The sequence below is a fragment of the Cyprinodon tularosa genome, unplaced genomic scaffold (genome assembly GCF_016077235.1).
Source record: "Cyprinodon tularosa strain WSP-4 unplaced genomic scaffold, ASM1607723v1 ctg461, whole genome shotgun sequence".
Taxonomy (NCBI): domain Eukaryota; kingdom Metazoa; phylum Chordata; class Actinopteri; order Cyprinodontiformes; family Cyprinodontidae; genus Cyprinodon; species Cyprinodon tularosa.
In genome coordinates, this window is record NW_024039187.1 from 477,501 (window position 1) to 498,228 (window position 20,728).

At 39.4% G+C, this 20,728-nt stretch overlaps 1 protein-coding gene across 2 annotated transcripts in view; it reads right to left on the bottom strand.

Annotated features, from left to right (window-relative positions):
- LOC119793846 (paired box protein Pax-6-like) overlaps window positions 1–15,360 on the bottom strand; it is a 48,803-nt gene extending 33,443 nt beyond the window's left edge. For both annotated transcript variants that reach the window (XM_038301118.1, XM_038301117.1), the window contains exons 1-2: window positions 15,205–15,360; window positions 2,729–2,782 (exon numbers count right to left, since the gene is read on the bottom strand). In XM_038301118.1, the coding sequence (XP_038157046.1) occupies window positions 2,729–2,782; window positions 15,205–15,217 (67 nt within the window). In that variant the 5' untranslated portion in view covers window positions 15,218–15,360. The remainder of the gene's footprint in view (window positions 1–2,728; window positions 2,783–15,204) is intronic.
- Window positions 15,361–20,728: the final 5,368 nt, after the last annotated feature.

The window sequence follows — 20,728 nt, forward strand, 5'->3', positions numbered from 1 at the left end:
AAATCATATCAGTGAATCAATTTGAGTCAAAAATAAAACAAAATTCAGCAACATTGGGAGGCCCTCGCCTGGCGCTACTGTGGGACCGTCCCCACGCCTACAACAATATGGCCTAAATTCCACCTTCCTGATAGTAGTTCTAGCCATTTCCTATTCCATAGAGCGTGCAGAGAAAAGCAAAGGTTTCCAACAGTGAGAAATGGGATTTAAAGATTCCAGGGGGTGGGACTAAACTGATATCTGCAAACCTGTTTGTGGTGAATGCTGTTCCAAGATGTGACCTGGTTATAAAAAAAACATCATGTTCTATGGCTGGACATCAGATTTTGATGCTTGGTCACACCCACATGCTTTGATGTAGAAACATTTATCTGAAACATTTTGACATCCCATGGCTTAGGTCAAAGTACAATGAACTTGAAGTTTGTAACTCCAAAGCTCTTGGAGCACTTTGCTCAAATACAGAGGCTGTAAAGTGCAAAATTACAGTGAAAATTTGACCTTCGATCCAAAATGGCCGACTTTCTGTGGGGTTTGGACCATGGCACTAAGAGACTTTTTTATGTATCCTGTTAGGTTATACATGTTTACCAAATTTCATAATCCTCACTTAAAGCATGGCCTGGGGCTTTTTTGTTCTTGTTATATGGCGAGAAGTTTTGATCCCTTATGCACTAAATCTACGGTCAGCAAGTTAGAAGTTTGTAGCTCAACAGCTCAAGGAGGAGTTCACTCAGGTACAATATGAAGGTAAAAAAGCTAATGACGACTTTGATTCAAGATGGCCGACTTCCGGTGGGATTTAGATTCTTTGAAGACCAGTAAAAAAAACGTAATAAGTGCCAAACATATGACTCAGCCTGTGTTTGGGTATAAAAGTCCGTATCTAAATGGAATCATAATTGATGATTGTTTCCATTCAGCCTGACTGAGCTGGTTCTATTGTCCGGAGTGGAAAAGACAGACGATGGAAGATGAGGGTTAAACAACCTTCCACGGCTAATTTAAACGCCAAAGAAGGATTACAATCCAGCCAGAAGGTCTGTTATCTCTTGCATAATTCAATTAAAGGAATAGTGATCCCTGGTAAGGAAGTTGCTGCTAAGTTTCAGTGTGTCTGGATTATTATATATTTTTTTGCCTCTCCCTCATAACACCTGACCCACTGCTCTAGTGTTTGACTGTAAAATGTTAATTACATCCTCACTCCTCACAGAAACACGTTGGGGTTCTCCTTTGCTGACACTAAATGAATAGACAGACATATGGAGTCAATTTGGCCCCGCTCCTCTGTGAAACACAAACAGAGAGCAGGCGGGCCCCTGGGAAAAGCTGAGCAGCTCCTCCTTTAAATCAACTAATTCACACTGCAACTGACTTCAATTAACTCCGACTGCAACGCCGCTCTGTGGTTGTCGATGGTCCAGGAACTCCATGGCAACGCAGACAGGTGATGGTCTCATCATCAGCAGCATTTTCACTGATTCAGATCACTGCTGTATTACATGGCAGGACTGTGAAAGATCTTTGTTTAGTATCAGAGAAACATAAATATTCTGAATATCCGTCATTTTGGTGGGTTGGCTCCTCCTGGGACAAATTCCACGTTAAAGCAAATAATAGCCATGGTTATTTGTTTGGTTTAGGTTATTATCTAAGAGTGGACCATTTAGACTTAAACAGTTGTAAAAAGTTTGTGACCAATAAAGAAACTAGAAAATTTTTTGGATAATTTTATGATATTGTAGCGATGATGTCAAGATTTGGAAAGTGTTTTGATTTTTGGATCGAAAAGCTTTCTCTCTCCGATTCTTTTCCTGAGCAGAGATCACTCTGGACAAACTCTTTAAATAACCCTTTATAATGTTAATGTATTAAATAACCAGGAGACATGACAACGGATGACGACAGAAATAATCTTACTCAGATCAGAGAAGTTGATTAGAGTTACAGAAGGCAGCTGCTTACCAACCGGGCTCACGTCCCGTTGGAGTGGCCCTGGTTCACAGCCGGAGAAGCATTTTATACGACTCTAGTCCGCCGCATCATCACATCATTACATCATGACATCGATAAAAATACATGTTTGCAGATGAGGAGACATCCATGGCTTCAGCCTTAACAGAATATTACACTTTGTTCTTAGATCGAGGACGACGCTCTCATTCCATTCCCAAATCTTCGTCGCGTGCAGAATGAAGACCGAGAACGGTCGCAGCACAGTAATAGAGATAACTGTTGAGTGTAAATGGAACTGGACCATGCCAGACACAACCGAACCGCGCTAAATCTAGTTCAAGTTCATCAGTATGCTGATTTGAAGGGTCTGAATTACAGGGTCTCACCAGGAGATGATGCTTCTCTTTAGATCTTAATGTCCACATTTCAGTCATGACAGAAATAATATTTTAGTGCAAAGATTGATGTTTAAAAAGGAATTTTAGTGGACCAACCAAGGACCCATCAAGGAAAGTGGGGAAATTTTGAATGGCTACTACTGTACAGAGATCATCTCCATAGGAAGGTACCTTGAGGCTCATTTATCAACTCTTGAAACTACCTTAACGTACTTGTTGTCTGTCCATATGAAGGGGCAGACAATCATTCACACACTCACACTTAAAGCTTTGATGATGCTGAAGTGACTCTAAAAAGAACCCAGTGAGCCTGTAATCGGAACGGCCTGCAGAACCAAACACAGTGATGACAAGAAGAAAAAAAAACTCACTGTTTTGCATCATGGAGGCGACACCAGTCTCCCAGCTGGGTTGACTTCTGTAATCTGCACAAACAAATAAACCTCATTTTACTGGGTTATATGCATTCATGTATAATCAAAGCATCTTAAATAGACAAAAAGGAAAAGAAATGTTAGAGGAAAAACTTTTAGTCAATTTAAGTATCGATAAAACACACATTATTAAATTGTTAAAAAACTGAAATCATTTTAATATGTCTGTTTTTCTTGGGGGGAGGGAGATAACATTTAAAGTGATTTAGTGGAAAATAAATAAACTGAATTTAAAGCTACAGTGTGTAATTTTCAGCAACATCTAGCGTCCAGACTGCAGACCGCAGCAACATGAACATCTCCCCCCCAACAGTACGGCGAGCGTTACGGGACAAAATGTCTTCCACGACGTCCGCATCACCTACCTTCTAAAGTGATGAGGTTTGTTTACATAGATAATTTTAATACTGCCATCTATTGTTCAGTATCGTATTGTTCAGCTCATCTCTGTCAACTTGCCGTAGTTACTTTCGAGCGTCATGGGAGATCTCGCAATCGCTAGTTTGTTGGCTCTGCACTGCCGTAGCGCAAAGATGTCTACCTCCATGGCTGCGAGACCCGCTCCTATGAATTATAAATGACGAATTCTAAGGCAACGCAAATATTAAGGTTAAGAGGCTGAGCTCGTAGATGATGATAAATAACATAGTTATGTATAATATATTACATTTCTGACTGTATATCCCTGTAATTATTACACACTGTAGCTTTAATAAATAATTTTTAGACCACATAGTAATCTTTCTTTGACCATCTCCTACCAAACTAATAACATGTTTAAGTACTTTAAACCCAGGAAGTCACACTTTGTCTCCCTGTGTAGCTAAAACACACCAGACATGTTTGGATGATCAGATCTTCCTATTAAATAAATATGTAGTAATAAAGTATGTTTAGACACAAATGAATTAAACTCATTAAATGGACCCCATACATGTCAAAGAACATCAACTAGTCCTGAATTTGGGCACAGATTTCACATCCAAATGCACCAATAAATACTTCAATGCACCATAATGAAAAAAATTTAATATTTTTTTAACACAGAACAGGAAATAATATGAAAGGAGTAAATCATTATTATATGAGGCACAAGTAAATAAATCTGTCCAAAGTATTTATTGAACCACCTTCTCTAAAGTGACGAGTATGTGGCTCCGAATCTTTGGGGCATAATAACGAAAATCTCTCTGCAGCTTATTTTGAGAAACAAATTATATTGCTACAAATATGTTGTCCCAAACAATTCAATGACTATAAAATGTCTACAGTAGCAGCCATTCAAAATGGCTTTTCCCAGTCAAACGTCAGCCAAATGGCAGCCCACTTCCCTGCAACTCCCAGTAAAAACCCCTCCAACTTCCAGCCACTGCAGTGACCCCTGGTAATGTAGGGGGACCAGCCAAGGGCCAGCCAAGGGCCAGCCAAGAGTCCATTAAGGAAAGTGGGGAAATTTTGAATAGCTACCTGGGGTTGGCAAGTGACTTTCACATTTCATTTGCCCAGAAACAATTTTTACTTGCCCAGTAAAATGTTTGATTAATATAGTTCCTAATATTCATTTTTGTATATATATCAATGAAACATGTTTGTTTTTTAAATGTTTTTTGTAATTCAGTATTTTTATTTTCCAGGTTCCTGGTGTGTATATGCATGCGTCAGATAATGAACTCAAGCCTACATTACCGTGTTAACATGCTTTTCAAACCTTCCTGCACATTCTTTTCAAACTAAACTTTGCTTTAAACTATTGTGTGCTTGGAAAAATATAAATTGTAATGTTAAAAATCAAAAAAAAACTTGACAGGTTAAAAACTTAAGAAAAATCACAAGACAGAAGTCAATGTCACAAATGAATAACTTTTATTTTAGAGTCACGGTATGTTTAAACAAGATAATACTATTAATATAATGTGACTTTTCTAGAGAATCATTATCCATAGTTATTTTATACAGGGTTTTCACAGTCTGACATCATTTCAGAATTGCCTGACTTTTAACTTACTCAGGATTAGTTTTCCCATACAAAATAAATGCAACTGTTTGTAGTTTTGGTAACTACATAAAAATTACCTCTAGGTTGACAAAAATCACGCCATCTGGCGGAAAATCACCCGTCTTTTTCAAATCACGACAACAACGCTTCTGGGTCGTTTTCATCGAATGTCGGTGATTTTAAAGTAATTTTGAGTCATAAATAATTGCCCGGCGGGCAAATGCAATGAAATTTGTACTCTCCCAACAATAATAACTACTTGCCCCGGGAGATAGAGCCCTGGCTACTACTGTAAGTATATAAAATTCAGGACTTCCAGACTGAGACTGAGTTTCATGCCTGATCAGAGTGAAATCCTTTGCCACAGGATGCTACGTGTGCAGCTGCATATCAGAATCATGCAGTGCTAGATGCAGAGGAGTAAAGCAGGCTGGACTCTGGAGCGACGGATACGCCTCTCTATTTGAAAACCGAGGGATGAGATGGCGTTTAGCGCTTACCAGGGAAATTATATTTCCCTGAATGCATTTTGCCAAGTCAAAGGTGGTGGTGGAGCATTATGGTGTGGGACTGTTGGAGTTGGGTCCAACACCTTGGTTCCACTCAAAGGATCACTTCATGCTTCAGCAACCATAATATTTAACTAGAAAAAGCTGTTTCGGAGAAACATCAAAGTGGGAATGCTTTTGCTGAATGAAAAAAGCTGAAATTACCTGAAGAACATATGAAAATGAGATAGGAAGTCATCAGAAAATTCAAACTGCAGAAAACAATTGAATCATCTGAAGATTTTGTAGGGTAGAATCATTTGGCAGTAAAATGGCAGAAACAAACTCATCTTAAAAGCTGCACAGCCAAACCATACATAATATCAAAAAATGTCTTGAATGTGGGCACTAGAAGGGTCTTAATATAATGTCTCCCAAGTTTCTAGAAAAATGTATAAAGAAATTTTGAAGGGGGGTTTACCTACTTTCCAGAAACATGTCAGGCGTTTTATGAATTAGCAGCAAACAGAAAAGCCTAATTCCTGTCCAGAAACAGAGCAGAATGAAGCCAAAGTTCACAACATAGGCTGAAAAGTATGAAATTAGCTGAAGTAGAAAAGAAATTACAAAGAAAAACTTTAATCTTATCTGTTTGAAGAAAAAATTAGTAGCTTAAGGATGGGAAGTAAAATGTTGAGGACAATGGTATTGAATAAGTCTTAACATTTTGAAATCATATGTGGAAATGTCAAGACTTGGCAAAACCATTGGAAAATTATTTAAAATGTGTCGGTTGATGAGCATAAAGAAAACAGTGTCATCCTTAGAGGATTGAAAATCTACAAACCTATGTTTAAGACTGATAATGAGAAGCAGAGGAGGGACAGAGAGAGAAGCTTATAGAAAGAGAGCTAATACCACTTAAGGAGCTGAATTTATAAAAAAATTGAACCTGCATGTTACGAGCCGCTGTGGTAATGAAAGCACCGTTGGCAGGCTTAGGCTGCAAGTTACGAGGTTAGCTGATGCTTTATTACAGTGTAAATCTAAGAACCTGATTAAGAAATATGCACTGAGGTGTGTGGTCAACAGGCCTTGGTAGTGTAATTTGAAGAAATTGGTTGACTTTGGGTCATAGCTACAAGCCATACGGCACAATGAATGAGTGTGCGTAAGGAAGAGGCTTTTATTTTGTAGGTTCCCTTTAGTCTTATTTTGAAAGTCTATCATGGATGTGTGTCAAGGGAAGGGTCATGCTCAGCAGTGATATAGAATCCATTTCTAAATATGAAATCACTGGTTTTCCATGTTATTTGGTGAATAGATGCTGTATTAGAGCATAAATGGGAGACTTTTATTGTGAAATTTGCTCTGGGGTATGTTTTGAAAAGGTCCCTAGAGTCTAATAGAAACAAGCTGGTAGAGTTTGGGTCATAATGCTGGGCCATTTGCATCAATTAATACACAAATACAATACGGAGGCTTTTATTTTGAAGAGTCACTGGAGTCTTATTTTGAAAGTCTAGCAGGGTTGTGTGTTGAGAAAAGGGTCAGACCCAGCAGTGATACTTGATGACTTTCTAATCGTTAAATCACTCTTTTCCCTTGTTATTAGGGCAGTAGATAAAGTGGCAATGAGAGGCTTTTATTTTGAAATTTTCTGTGAGGTGTGTTTTGAAAACCCCCTAGAGTCTCATTTTTAAAAAAGTGGTTGAGTTTGGGTCATAATGTTAAGCCATATGCTGGGAAAAAAATATGAGTTTAATTTAGGGGCTTTTATTTTGAAGGGTCCCCGGAGTCTTATTTTGAAAGTCTATCAGGGTTGCGTGTGAAGGGAAGGGTCATGGTCAGTAGTCATATTGTATCCACTTCCAAATGTTATATCAGTGTTGTCTCCCTCCATTAGATTAAAATGTGCTGTTTAAAGTGGTGGAGGTAAAATCTCTTTGAAGCACGGTTACCTTGACGACGCTTAACGAGCCTGTCAGTGAAAGAGAGACATGCGCATCACTTTCGTTCCTTTCCTCTCAGGCTTTTTTGAATGGGAATTTCAGCTCCGAACAAACAAGTGCTGAAGACAAACCGTAAATGGTATCTAAAAAATTCTTTCAGTCTAAGTGACAGCTATCCTTTGTCTCCGATTGTGGTAACTTTCATGGATGTAGCTCATTCACAACCTTAATGGGAAGGAGGAATAAAAAGGTTTGAGAAATCCTGCTGGTCTCATTGAATAACATGCAGAAAAATGGTAGAGCAGAACTCTCAAAAGCAAAACTTTCCCTCCGAACAAACGAGAGGTGAGCCAAAACCGTATTAGGTATTCAAAAAATTCTTTCACCGTGAGCGTCAGCCGTCTTTGGACTACAACTGGTGTAACTTTCATATTTCTACAATATTTCGTCTAGGCGTGGTGACGATGTAAAAAAGTGTATAATTGTCAAAATCTTGATTTTGGGGGTAGGACAGATTGGTTACCCCCGAACAAACCTTTTTCCTAGCTAAACGATAAAAGATATCGACACACTTCCTTCAATGTGAGTGCTAGGAAGGTCTGAGGAACAACTTCCACAAGGCTCGTGTTGCTACGTCAAACGGTTCCCGAATGGGAGTGATACGAAAAAGTCAGTTTTTTTTAATTTTCAGTTCGGATTTTCAGAGAGCTCTCATTGGATTTCTATTGGAGAAGTGTGGACTTCTTCGTGGTCTGGGACAAACTGTCAAAAAACCGTAAATGCCACACAAATGAGGGTTACGTTTCCTGAATCCTGACAAAAATCCCTACGTTTTGATGTAAAATTTATCTAGATAGAGTAAAAAATGAGCGAGTGAGTTGAAGCTGTTCGGCATGAGTGAAATGTTTGAAAACGCTAGAGTGGCACACTCTAGCAGCTGAACATTCCGTCCATAGACTTCCATTATAAATTTGAAAATCTGTAAAAATTGTTTAAAAGTTTGAAGCTTCACTGAAGCAAAACTGTAAACGTTAGCTGAAAGCCGAGTTAAACAGTAATAGCAGAAAGATACGGAAACATTTTAAAAGTTGAATGGTGTTTCTGGCTGAAAGTATGCAGAAGTACAGGTGCTGGTCATAAAATTAGAATATCATGAAAAAGTAGATTGATTTCAGTAATTCCATTTAAAAAGTGAAACTTGTATATTATATTCATACATTACATACAAACTCATATATTTCAGATGTTTATTTTGTTTAATTTTGATGATTACAAATGACAACAAATGAAAATCTCAAATTCATCATATCAGAAAATTAGAATATTACTGAAGACCAATAAAAACAAAGGATTTATAGAAATGTTGGCCAACTGAAAAGTATGAACATGAAAAGTATGAGCATGTACAGCACTCAGTATTTAGTTGGGCCTCCTTTGGCCTGTATTACTGCAGCAATGCGGCGTGGCATGGAGTCGATCAGTCTGTGGCACTGCTCAGGTGTTATGATAGCCCAGGTTGCTCTAATAGTGGCTTTTAGCTCTTCTGAATTGTTGGGTCTGGTGTATTGCATCTTCTTCACAATACCCCATAGATTTTCTATGGGGTTAAGGTCAGGAGAGTTTGCTGGCCAATTAAGAACAGGGATACCATGGTCCTTCAACCAGGTACTGGTAGCTTTGGCACTGTGTGCAGGTGCCAAGTCCTGTTGGAAAATGAAATCTGCATCTCCAAAAAGTTGGTCAGCTGCAGGAAGCATGAAGTGCTCTAAAACTTCCTGGTATGTGGCTGCGTTGACCCTGGACCTCAGAAAACACAATGGACCAACACCAGCAGATGACATGGCACCCCAAACCATCACTGACTGTGGAAACTTTACGCTGGACTTCAAGCAACGTGGATGAAGTGCCTCTCTTCTTTTCCTCCAGACTCTGGGACCTTGATTTCCAAAGGAAATGCAAAATTTACTTTCATCAGAGAACATGACTTTGGACCACTCACCAGCAGTCCAGTCCTGTTTCTCTTTAGCCCAGGCAAGACGCTTCTGACGCTGTCTGTGGTTCAAGAGTGGCTTGACACAAGGAATGCGACAGCAGAAACCCATGTCTTTCATACGTCTGTGTGTGGTGGTTCTTGAAGCACTCACTCCAGCTGCAGTCCACTCTTTGTGAATCTCCCCCACATTTTTGAATGGGTTTTGTTTCACAATCCTCTCCAGGGTGCGGTTATCTCTCTTGCTTGTACACTTTTTTTGACCACATATTTTCCTTCCCTTCGCCTCTCTATTAATGTGCTTGGACACTGAGCTCTGTGAACAGCCAGCCTCTTTAGCGATGACCTTTTGTGTCTTGCCCTCCTTGTGCAAGGTGTCGATGGTCGTCTTTTGGACAACTGTCAAGTCCGCAGTCTTCCCCATGATTGTGTGGCCTATAGAACTAGACTGAAAGACCATTTAAAGGCTTTTGCAGGTGGTTTGAGTTAATTAGCTGATTAGAGTGTGGCACCAGGGGCCATCAATTTTGAACCTTTTCACAATATTCTAATTTTCTGATATGATGAATTTGAGATTTTCATTTGTTGTCATTTGTAATCATCAAAATTAAACAAAATAAACATCTGAAATATATGAGTTTGTATGTAATGTATGAATATAATATACAAGTTTCACTTTTTAAATGGAATTACTGAAATCAATCTACTTTTTCATGATATTCTAATTTTATGACCAGCACCTGTAGTTAAAAGTCAAAGATGATGAAGGTTTAGCTGAATTTTGCTGAAATCTAAGAATTCTACATGCATTTCAATGGGACAAAAAAAACGCAGAAAAAGCTGAATATGGCGAAAACTACAAAAAATATCTTTACTGTCTGGTAAGGCACAGACTCTCTGCTCCACAACAGACATCTTTTAGCCTGTGGCCTATTTTCCTGACTCTACTTCAGGTCAGAAATTCCCACACTTTTCTGCAGATGGGAATTTAAGCACGTCTGTGTTAAATGGGCCCAACCTAGCAAACAATCAAAGCGTTAGTCAAGATGGATTTTGTGGAAACTCAGAAGCAACTAGCATCCAACTATACTCAGACACCAATGGCATCTCACGTAAGGTAAAAAATGTAAAGAAAAACCTTCTTCAGTACGAGTGTGAGCTACAAAAACAAGCAGAGGAGAGCTGCAATTCTGTGCTTTGGCCAAAGGTGGCAGTATCATTAGAAAACCATGCCTTTTTAATATTCTCTTGCATCTGGATCCATTCCCACTTTACTGGGAGTAAAGAGAAAAATTAGTTGTGTGTTCTTAATACCGCAATCTGATGGACTGAAGGCGTACCCTCTGAAAGAGAAGTCCGGTCATATTTAGAAATCAGACCTCTAAGAGTAATTTATATATGAAATTATTACATAATATTCAATAAATGATAAGTGATTTTAATTGAGAGTGTTTTTAATTTTAATGTGCTTTACTGGAGGCATCCATGTTTGTCAAAGAACTCTACTGCCACCTACTGGTTTGTGACGTCACGGTGCGGTATCGGCTGTTGATCAAGTCCCAGTGCTGTATCTGGTGTTTGTCACAACGCGCTATTATCCAAGTCATCTTGAAAACATTCTTCTTCAAAATGTTGGCTACATATTACGTGTTTTTTCTCTGGCCAGAAGTTTGATGGCAAATCCTCCCTCTTCAAGTTGGCAATCCAACAACCAACCCGTCCGTGGAGGATCAGAAAGGTGGAATAACTATTTTTTTCACTTTTACCCGATGTATTCCAACATCCAGCTGCCATGCACGTGGGCATTGTCAGTTTCACTATAGCTCTGGTGAATTTAAATGGTGAAGTCCTCTGGAAATCTTCAATAATTGTTGTTGATTGCAGATGTGTCTAGTAGTTCCCATTGATTTTGCTTGTAAAGCGGGGAGAACGGCGCTAGGCTTACCGCACCGTGACGTCACTGCTGGAAGATGGCAGGAGGGAGGGGTTCCCAGACTTAGTGATCACAACGAAAATTAATATTTTTTTACTGATTAATGCTAATTAAATCACAGCAAACATCTTAGTTTTAGGTATAAATAATGATCCATTGATTATTCCTTGCTAAGAGTAATGAGAACAGCATGCCAGTGATTTCCAAGAGATTCTTTTTACCGGTATGGAAATCCTTGAGTGGAAACTTCCTGGCAGACCTTCTCATGCCTTCTGCAAATTAACTTAAATCTCAAGGAGAGTCTCCTCAAAAAACAGTTGAAGCTGGAAATAGCTGAAGAATAGATGCTTGTGTGACAGCAGATGAGAGAACACCTTTAGCAATGTGATGCAATATGGTGTACTACTGCACATTTTAAGTGTGGTATTTTGTCCACTTCCTTTCACTGTTGCATTAGGGAAATTAATTAAAATCAAAAAATTTCATAGAGAAGAAGAAATCTGAGAAATAATGAAAATGGCTAGCTTTCTAGGCATGATCAGGTTTAAAGAGTTACACTTTATAATATGCTGAAGTTTTTGTCATCACAAATATTCCAACAATTTAAGATAATTTTACTTAGGTCCCAAAAACTGTGCATGGAGTAACTAAGGACTGCCGGTCAGAAAGATAAAAGCGTCTGAATAAACGGCCCTTGTTAGGACTGTGCTGCAGTTTGCAGCTGCCTGCAGGCTCATGACCTCAGCAGACTGCCTGGCTGATGAACCACCAGCCGCTCAGACTGGCAGAGCTCTGTGCAGCTCTGGGAGACAACAAGCTATAGGACTCTTTACACTTCCAAAATGTAGATCAATGCTCTCATTTATAAACTAAAATCCATCTAATATTTAGGAAATATTTCAGATCCTCAACACTTCAATCGATTAAGTCATTGGGTGGATATAATCCACCTCCCTGTAAAAAACAGCTGATGTCAAATCAGGATATGATCTCTGGACGGCTGTCATCCATAAACATGATGTACGGATTCATTTGAAAGGATTTTAAATCATATTTATTTACCGATTATTTAAGTTTCACAGGTTTTAGACAGAAACAAATGAATTAAATTCCAACCTTGTTATATTTCAGTTCCTCTGTGAAAGAATCAGGACTAAATAAAGAGGTTAGCCTCTAAATGCAACACCAACTAAACTTCTGTGCTGATTTTCACACCAAACACTTTTCCAAGAGAACCAAATTCACACGCTGATAAACTGATCATTGTTAATCTAAGGGTTGAATGCTTTGCTCAGTGGCACATTGGCATTTGGTAGAATCAGAGCTGGAATCAAACCCACAACCTTCTGCAAGAAGAGGCTTCTATCAGGCAAATTACGGCAACTGAAAAAAAATACCAATGACAAAACTGATTTGGCTTTATATCCATATATTTATAAAGGATCCCCCCCCCACACACACACACACACACACACACTGATAAAACAGATAAACTCAACGTAAACAGAATAAAAATATTCTACTTCATTCTATTAGATTTTTACAATTTTTGAAAACGCCACTAAGATCTTCATATCCAATTAGCACTATATTTGTACTTTTTATACCGTTTAAATTTTATATTTCTAATTGATCATTTTAAAGGGCTATTTTATGTTAATATCTGGTTTGAACTACAGATGAAAATGTGTGTGAATCTGGCAGATGTTGGACTCTAACAGGGACTCAAGTTGATTCATTCATTAATCATCTTTGGAATAAAAATAAAAAAGAAAGATATTTTAAATTAATAAAACAATTTGTCGAAATAATGTAAAACAGTATAACCTAATTTTCTCATAATAACTTCATATTATTTAACTTTATCGCCTGCCTTTAATCGGGCTATTCTATATTATTCTTTTTAATTTCTGCTAAATGTTTTATTCCTCCGGAGGAAACAGGTTGATGTTTGGGAGGTTTTTCTGCATGGCTCTATTTCTTTAAATCTGGAGCCTTTTTCTGTTTTAGGGAGAAAAAGTTCCCGAAGAAAAGACTCTTTTTTTTTTTTTTTTTTTTCATTAACAACATAAAGAAGGAGCCGGGGCTCCACAGAGCAGCAGGCCGGCTGCGGGGACCTTGTTCCCGCTGGAACCCGGAGCTTTTCTCCCTGTGAATGGGGGACAAAGAGGCCGCGGCTCCGCGCAGCGCGGCTCTGCGCGGCGCGGCGCGGCAAACAGCCGCCGGCCCGCAGGCCTTTGTGCCTCGTTAGGAGCTGCGGCTCGTTTAAAGAGAGAAAGTGAGAGAAAAGCGCAGCGGGGAGCCTCATTTCTCCAGTTCAGCGGCCATAGAGGAGCTGATGGAGCCAGAAAACAGCGCTGCTGATCAATGCGCACAAAAACAATCAGAACCTCAATTCAAACGATCTCCAACTTTTATGCCCATTGATGCTGATTTATTTATCTAGTTATTTTATTTATGGGAACCTTTTTATCATCATCATTATTTTATTTTATTTGTCTTTCTAATTGGAAAATAGAGATTTTTGGCTAATATAAATTCTGCCTTTAAAAGGAAAAAGTTGTAAAGTCCAAGAATGTGAATTTTAAGGCCACATTAGAATAAACAGGCCTGGTCCAGTTTAACCCCAGTTTTCCTTTGCCAATGAACTTACCTTAAACTGTCTCAAATAAATATTAATAGAACTTTTATCAAGTAAACAAAACAGGCAATCAGGTCGTAGTTCAAAGACACAACTATGGAAACTAAACATTTCTAAGTGATCATTTAAAAAAAGGTAAACCCAATTTTAATTTGTTGCAATGATTCATTTGCAGAGCAGAATCTTTTTTAGAATCTTTTAAAAAGTCAGCTTTTTCTTTTTTGACCGCTTTGTTGGGATCAGACTGACTGAGAGAGTCGGGATATCAGATCATTGATGGTTTTAGTCGACAAAAATAAATAAATAAATAAATAAATAAATAAATAAATAAATAAATAAATAAATAAATAAATAAATAAATAAATAAATAAATAAAACTTGTCTTTAAATCCAGCAGCAATGGAAGCACTGAAGTGATGGAATAATATAGTTTATTTCTGGGCCTCCTGACCAACAGATAACAATATAAAGATATTTTCTATCTTTGCTGTGAATAAAAGAGAAATGGAGAGAAAATGACTTTCTGTGCTTCAGTGAACAGGTTGATGCTTTCAGTGGATCTCCACGGTGAGTTGCTCTGATCTGCAGTCCCCCCACCATCAAAGGTTTAATGAAAAATACTTTATAAAGTTAAACCATGTATTGCAACATGATCATGAACTAGTGATTAAAGTATCTAATGGAGGCCCTGCGCATCTTCAGCACCATGGATAAAAGAAAAGAAGCTTCTTTAAAATCTTCCAGTGGATTTTATCCTAATCTCTCTGCTGAGATTTTCAGCAATAAATGCAAAAGTAAAACTAACAAATAATATAAATATTTGTGTATTAAGCCGAAATTAAAATACGTTTTCTTATTAGTTTCAAGACGAATTATTTGCGTATATTTTATGATAAAAAGCGCGAAAACATTTAATATTTCATGAAAATAATGAATTTTTGAAGCTTTTTTGAAAATCATTATTAGAGCAGGAATAAAAGATTGCTGATTTAGTTTGTGAGCTTTTATTTGATTTGTTGTCCTGTTTCCTTTGGGCTCGTCCTGATCCACCATCAGCTGAGCGGCTCGCAGCGCAGCGATGGATCCGTTTCCATTTGGTCCCACATGAAGCGCAGAGCTTAGTTTTCCATTTTCCACCTCATTCTCACTGCATGTCCCACTGATTCTGGACCAGATGCAGAATCTGGACAAGCAGGAATACTAAGGACACATTCAATCAAATCACCTGCTGTCTTTAGAGCATATTCTAGTTTTCTATTTCACAGAATACGTCTATTATTCCTCTATTTCATTTCGAGTTCATTAACTTTATCAATTAATGCTAATTTCTTATTTTCTGCAAGTTAACTAAACTTTCATGCATCTTAGAGCAGAAACCCTGCTGGGATTCTGCAGGGCAGACATGAAGCTTACCTTTCTGAGGCATGCTGCAGAGAAGTAAACTTTAGCTGCGCTCAATGTATCCAAAGTTCCTCCTGTGTATTCGTTCCTCCAATTAGTTTCTCCTTGACTGGAAAGACAAGTGCAGAAAGAGACAGAGTCGCTCCTCTGAGGAGGAGGGACAGGAAAGGAGAACAAGTGGGCGGGCTGAGAGGGCTGCATGGAGAATGGGGGAGGAATGGGGGAGGAGGGGGCAGAGAGCCCAGTGTGAGGGAGAGAGGTGTTTCTGTGTTTGGGAGAGGCCTAGGATCACTTCTGCACACTTTATTCCCTGTTTTCCCTTTGAGATCCTCAATCCAACCAACTGTGGTTTAGAAAAAGGAATGAAAGGGACCCGAGATACACACTGATAACTGGGCCTCTTAAACTCCTAGGGAAATCCTATTAATGTTAAATTATTCTGGCTTAAACATGCATATAAATGTACTCTTTATTAGACCAGATTGTTCCAAAAGTTAGAAGATTTCTATTTAAAGAATATCTTGTCTTAAAATCGGTGTATTTTTTTCCCCGTTATCTTCTGCAGGCCACTTAGTCATACATCAGTCTGAACACCTAAATTCAGCCAATCATATATCAACGGTCAGCTGTCAATCAAATGTTTTCGGTCATAGCATCTTGATTCATATGTCGCAGCTAATATACGCAACGGTTGAAATCAGAAATCAGAATCCTTTCCTTTCCCATTGAGTTCCGTCCCAGTGTTCACGGGGATGGACGTCTGTGTCTTCAGCAGGCGTAGAGCTAACAGAACTGGCAGTGTTGCAAGGCAAGGGCTCAAACATGTACGGCTGGAAGCCTTCTACACCAAACCAAGCTTCTGCCGCCCTGGCGTCCTCTTCCACAACATCTTCGTCCCCACTTTCCTCCTCTAAATAAAAAACGGATGACGGAGGAGACTCATCCACGACCTCTAACACTAAACTCTCCTCCTCTTGCATGTTTCCTCTGTCCATAGCGTTCCTTGACAGTGTCATTTCTTAGTCACCACTTTAGTGCTACTTGGTCCCAATGGAATTTCCCATTGGGAACCTACTAGCACTAAGTTGCTAACTGGTTAGCAAGATGCTTCTGAGACACCAGCTACAACCAAACTTGCTTGTGAACCTTCCGCCACAACAATCCCGCCCCCTTGATAAACGACCAATCACATTCACTTTATTCACTCGTGTAAAGTCGGGCACCACTGCATGGATTTATTAGAAATTTATAGACCAACATAGAGAAGGAGAAAATGGAAACTATAGCTTAAAGTGTTTGGAAAAATGACTTGGAAAACGTTTGGATCCAACCTTTATGAGTGCACACTTTATATGACAGTCCCTGGGGGCCCAGTAAAACTTCCCTTACATGTATGGTTAATGCAGCTCGTACTTATTTGTGCACATTGAATATGTTTCTGATAAAAAAAATCTTTTTGCTAAAATGTTCTGTTTGGTGAAAACAGCGAACTCTGCTCTCCAGAGCAAGAAGATTGGTAACCCCGCCTCCTGCTCTCCTCTATCTTGTCTGCTGTCATGATTCATGCAGCTATTATTTCATCCAAATGAAAAATGGAGAACAGATAAGCAGATCATGGCTTGTCTACAGTGAAAAGAAGGACTGGGTTATTTACTTTGGCCTTTTTGGAAACACAGGAAGGAGCAATCAGCTAAGTGAGCTTAGTGCTTGGAAAAAATATTTCATTCCTTTAGAGACAGCATGAAAAGTCAGCTGAGTACAAAACATAGAGAGGAAAACAAGAAGAAAAGGGACAAGAAGAGAGGGACACAACCTAGAACAGATAATGGATGTCTATTCTATTAACATTTCTCTACCTGTAGAATGGGTCTGTTTTATGTGTTGTCTTCTCCATTCTCTGCTACTGTCTCCTTGAACTCCAGTCGGCCTCAGCAGATGGCCACTCACACTGAGCCTGGTTCTGCTGGAGGTTTCTTCCTGTTCAAAGGGAGTTTTTCCTCTCCACTGTCACTACAAGCATGCTTAGTGTGAGGGATTGTATTTGAGTCAATGAGTCAATGCAATCAACTGGTTTTCCTTAGATAGAAAACTTTGTATCAATTTGACTGTATGATCTGGTTGAACTGTAAAGTGCCTTGTGTTGTGAATTTGGCGCTATATAAATAAACTGAATTGAATTGAATTCAGAGGGCCCCCTGCCTGTCTTTGCCTAGGGCCCCAAATTTGCTAAATCTGCCCATGCTTATATAGAAACACCTTTTGCATGCGGTTCAATTATATTCAATATATTTCTATAACTCCAAATCACATCATGTCATCTCAGGTCAATTTATTGAGAAAATTCAACCAGATCATCCAGTCTGATTGGTTCAAACTTTTCAATCTAAGGAAAACCAGCTGATTGCATCGATTTAAAGGAAAAATCAATGAATCATTATTTATACCTAAAACTAAGATGTTTGCTGTGATTCAATTAATTTAGCATTAATTAGTAAAAAATTATCATTTTCGTTGTGATCACTGAGTCTAGGAGCGGCCATTTTTGCCGAAATATATAGTAGCCCCTCCCTCCTGCCATCTTCCAGCAGTGACGTCACGGTGCGGTAAGCCTAGCGCCATTCTCCCGCTTTACAAGCTAAATCAATGGGAACTACTAGACACATCTGCAATCAACAACAATTATTGAAGATTTCCAGAGGACTTCACCATTGAAATTCACCAGAGCTATAGTGAAACTGACAATGCCCACGTGCATGGCAGCTGGATGCTGGAATACATCGGGTAAAAGTGAAAAAAAAGAGTTATTTCACCGTTCTGATTCCTGATCCTCCACGGACGGGTTGGTCGTTCGATTGCCAACTTGAAGAGGGAGGATTTGCCATCGAACTTCTGGCCAGAGAAAAAACACGTAATATGTAGCCAACATTTGGAAGAAGAATGTTTTCAAGATGACTTGGATAATAGCGCGTTGTGACAAACACCAGATACAGCACTGGGACTTGATCAACAGCCGATACCGCACCGTGACGTCACAAACCAGTAGGTGGCAGTAGAGTTCTTTGACAAACATGGATGCCTCCAGTAAAGCACATTCAAATGGAAATTACTCTGAATTAAAAACACTGATCATGTATTGAACAGGATGGAATAATTTAATATTTAAGTACTTTTAGAAGTTTGTATTCTGAATATGACCAGACTTTTCCTTTAAAAAGTTTAGGTAATGTTTTGTTGAGATTTGCACATTGACAGACATTATTGTTTTGGACAATATTTTAGAGCCTAACCCTCCTTTAAATAATTAAATTAACTTATCCCAGATTGATTTTGTTTGCTCACTAATGTTCTCTAACTATTGATTCAGTTTTCTAAAAGAATTATGGCATTTTTATATTCAGGACTTTATATCTCATCATTATGTTTCTCAATGTCACAGATATTAAAGGCACACTATGCAACATTTTTCAGTTAATTAATGTGTTCCATATCGTTTTGGATGATTGAATGAGTCATTTCAGGTTGAACAAAGGTATTCTCGGCCGCCCTGGTGGTCTGTGGGGGAAATACTGCACTTGCAATTGCAGGAGCACCGACCCGCACCCACAGGCTCAGAAGTCTCGCGAGAGTCAGTCTTGCTTTACGGCGAGAACTGCTACACGCCCCCAGTTAAAAGCATTCTCGTTGCTAGCACAGTGGCAATCTTTGTGCAGTTATGCTACGTTCACGCAGCAAAAGCAGCAAAATCGCGTCTGCTGCTTCATTTTTGCTGCTTGTACCAGTTAGTTCTGACGCGCGGCTGAAGCAGCTTTGCTGCTCTGGCTGCGCGGTGCAAAAGTGTGTCTGACGCGCGTTGGGCGGAGCTTCACTATCCTTTCTCTGCCTTGCAGCTATATTTGCTGTGATCAGTGGGAATAAAGTAGTTTTAATATGTGTTTAAGTGAGAAAATACACCTGAAAACGTAATCAGTGCAGTCAGTTCATTCAGATTATTATCCTGCCTTCAATATTTTTTCTGTCGGAGCCGCTCAGGCACCCACATACCAGCGGTGCGCCGACAGGCAGCTGGTAGGTGTTTTTCATCTAAATAATCCAAACTGCATATTCTGCCTGCAGATTTCTGCATTTTAAGTTAATTTAGGCGTCAATAAACTGTTTAAGAGGAGTGATCATAGCCTCTGATCATCAGCGCTGTGTCTCTCTCCCTGCGTCAGATGATTAAACGCGCCTGATGCGCTGCTTCAGCTGCTCAGACGTGCTGCGCCTGCTGCTCAAAACGCGCCGCGGGACCTTTTGCTGCGCCTTGTCGTGCGTCAACCATTGACTTTGCATGTAAACTCGCTGCTTCTGTCGCGCCAGCTGCGTCCAGTGTGAACGCAGCATTAGTCATTCGTTGCGTTCGCCTGTCTGCTAAGCTCAAAACAACCGCGCCTGGCTTGACGGAGAAACCAGGAGAACAGCTGTGCATATTTACGACAGTGCACTTTTACTTTCGCCCTCTGGGGGGAGCCTCGCTGGAAAATCAACACCGGTTGCATAATGTACCTTTAAGTCACATCACAGCATCTCAAAGAGATCAAGATCTGAGCTGAGACATCTTTCTATTTCTTCATTCTTAGCCAGTCTTTGTTAGGTTTGCTGTCGACTAAAGCTAATTTTTATACTTTCTGTTCTCCAGGCTCCTCATGTAAATATGGTTGCATGTCTTGTAGGAAACAGAAATACTAACCCCTCAGTTCCAGGCCAGCTTTCTTAATTTCTCCAAGCACATGGGGAAATGTGGTACCACAGTATGTCTGGGCCCAGATTGGTTCTCAATATGTGTGCCTTCTTGGGGGGGGCACATTCAAGAAACTCAATTTGGGATTAACAATCACCATTTTGGACTGATGTCCCTTATTGTCTGCCGTCTATAAACTAAGGCTGCACCATGTTGCCAAATTGGACACACTAAAGCTGCAGAGTAACAATACTAGGAAAGAGCTGTGCAAGACCCTTCAAGTTCAAGGTTTTTAGCTTGCATACAGTACAGACTGTGTTTTTTAGATAAAGATGTGTATATCTACCGCCTAAGTGCTTGGACTTCCTGTAGAGGATGAGGAGAGCCCACCTGCCCCCACCCATCCTCACCACCTTCTCCAGAAGCACCATAGAGAGCGTTCTGACCAGCTGTCTCACTGTGTGGTGTGGAGGCTGCAGCACCTCAGACTGGAAGAAGGTGAGAAGAGTGGAGAGAACAGCAGAGAGGATCATGGGGGCTCCTCTTCCCTCCATTAAAGACATTTCATCCCATCTACATCATGTCACAGACTTTGCATCACACTGATAATACCAAACCAAAAAAAGTCATAGTTCAGAATTATAGTATTTTATTTCTGTTTGCAGTAATTGTCTTTTGCACCTACATGGCGGATTGATAGCGGCCAAAACTAGTCCTAATAGATATCAAAGAATTTCAGTCCAAAAAGACTGCACTATCCCTTTAACTCCATCATTAATATGTTGAGACTCCAGAAGAGATTTGATCCTTAAGAAACGG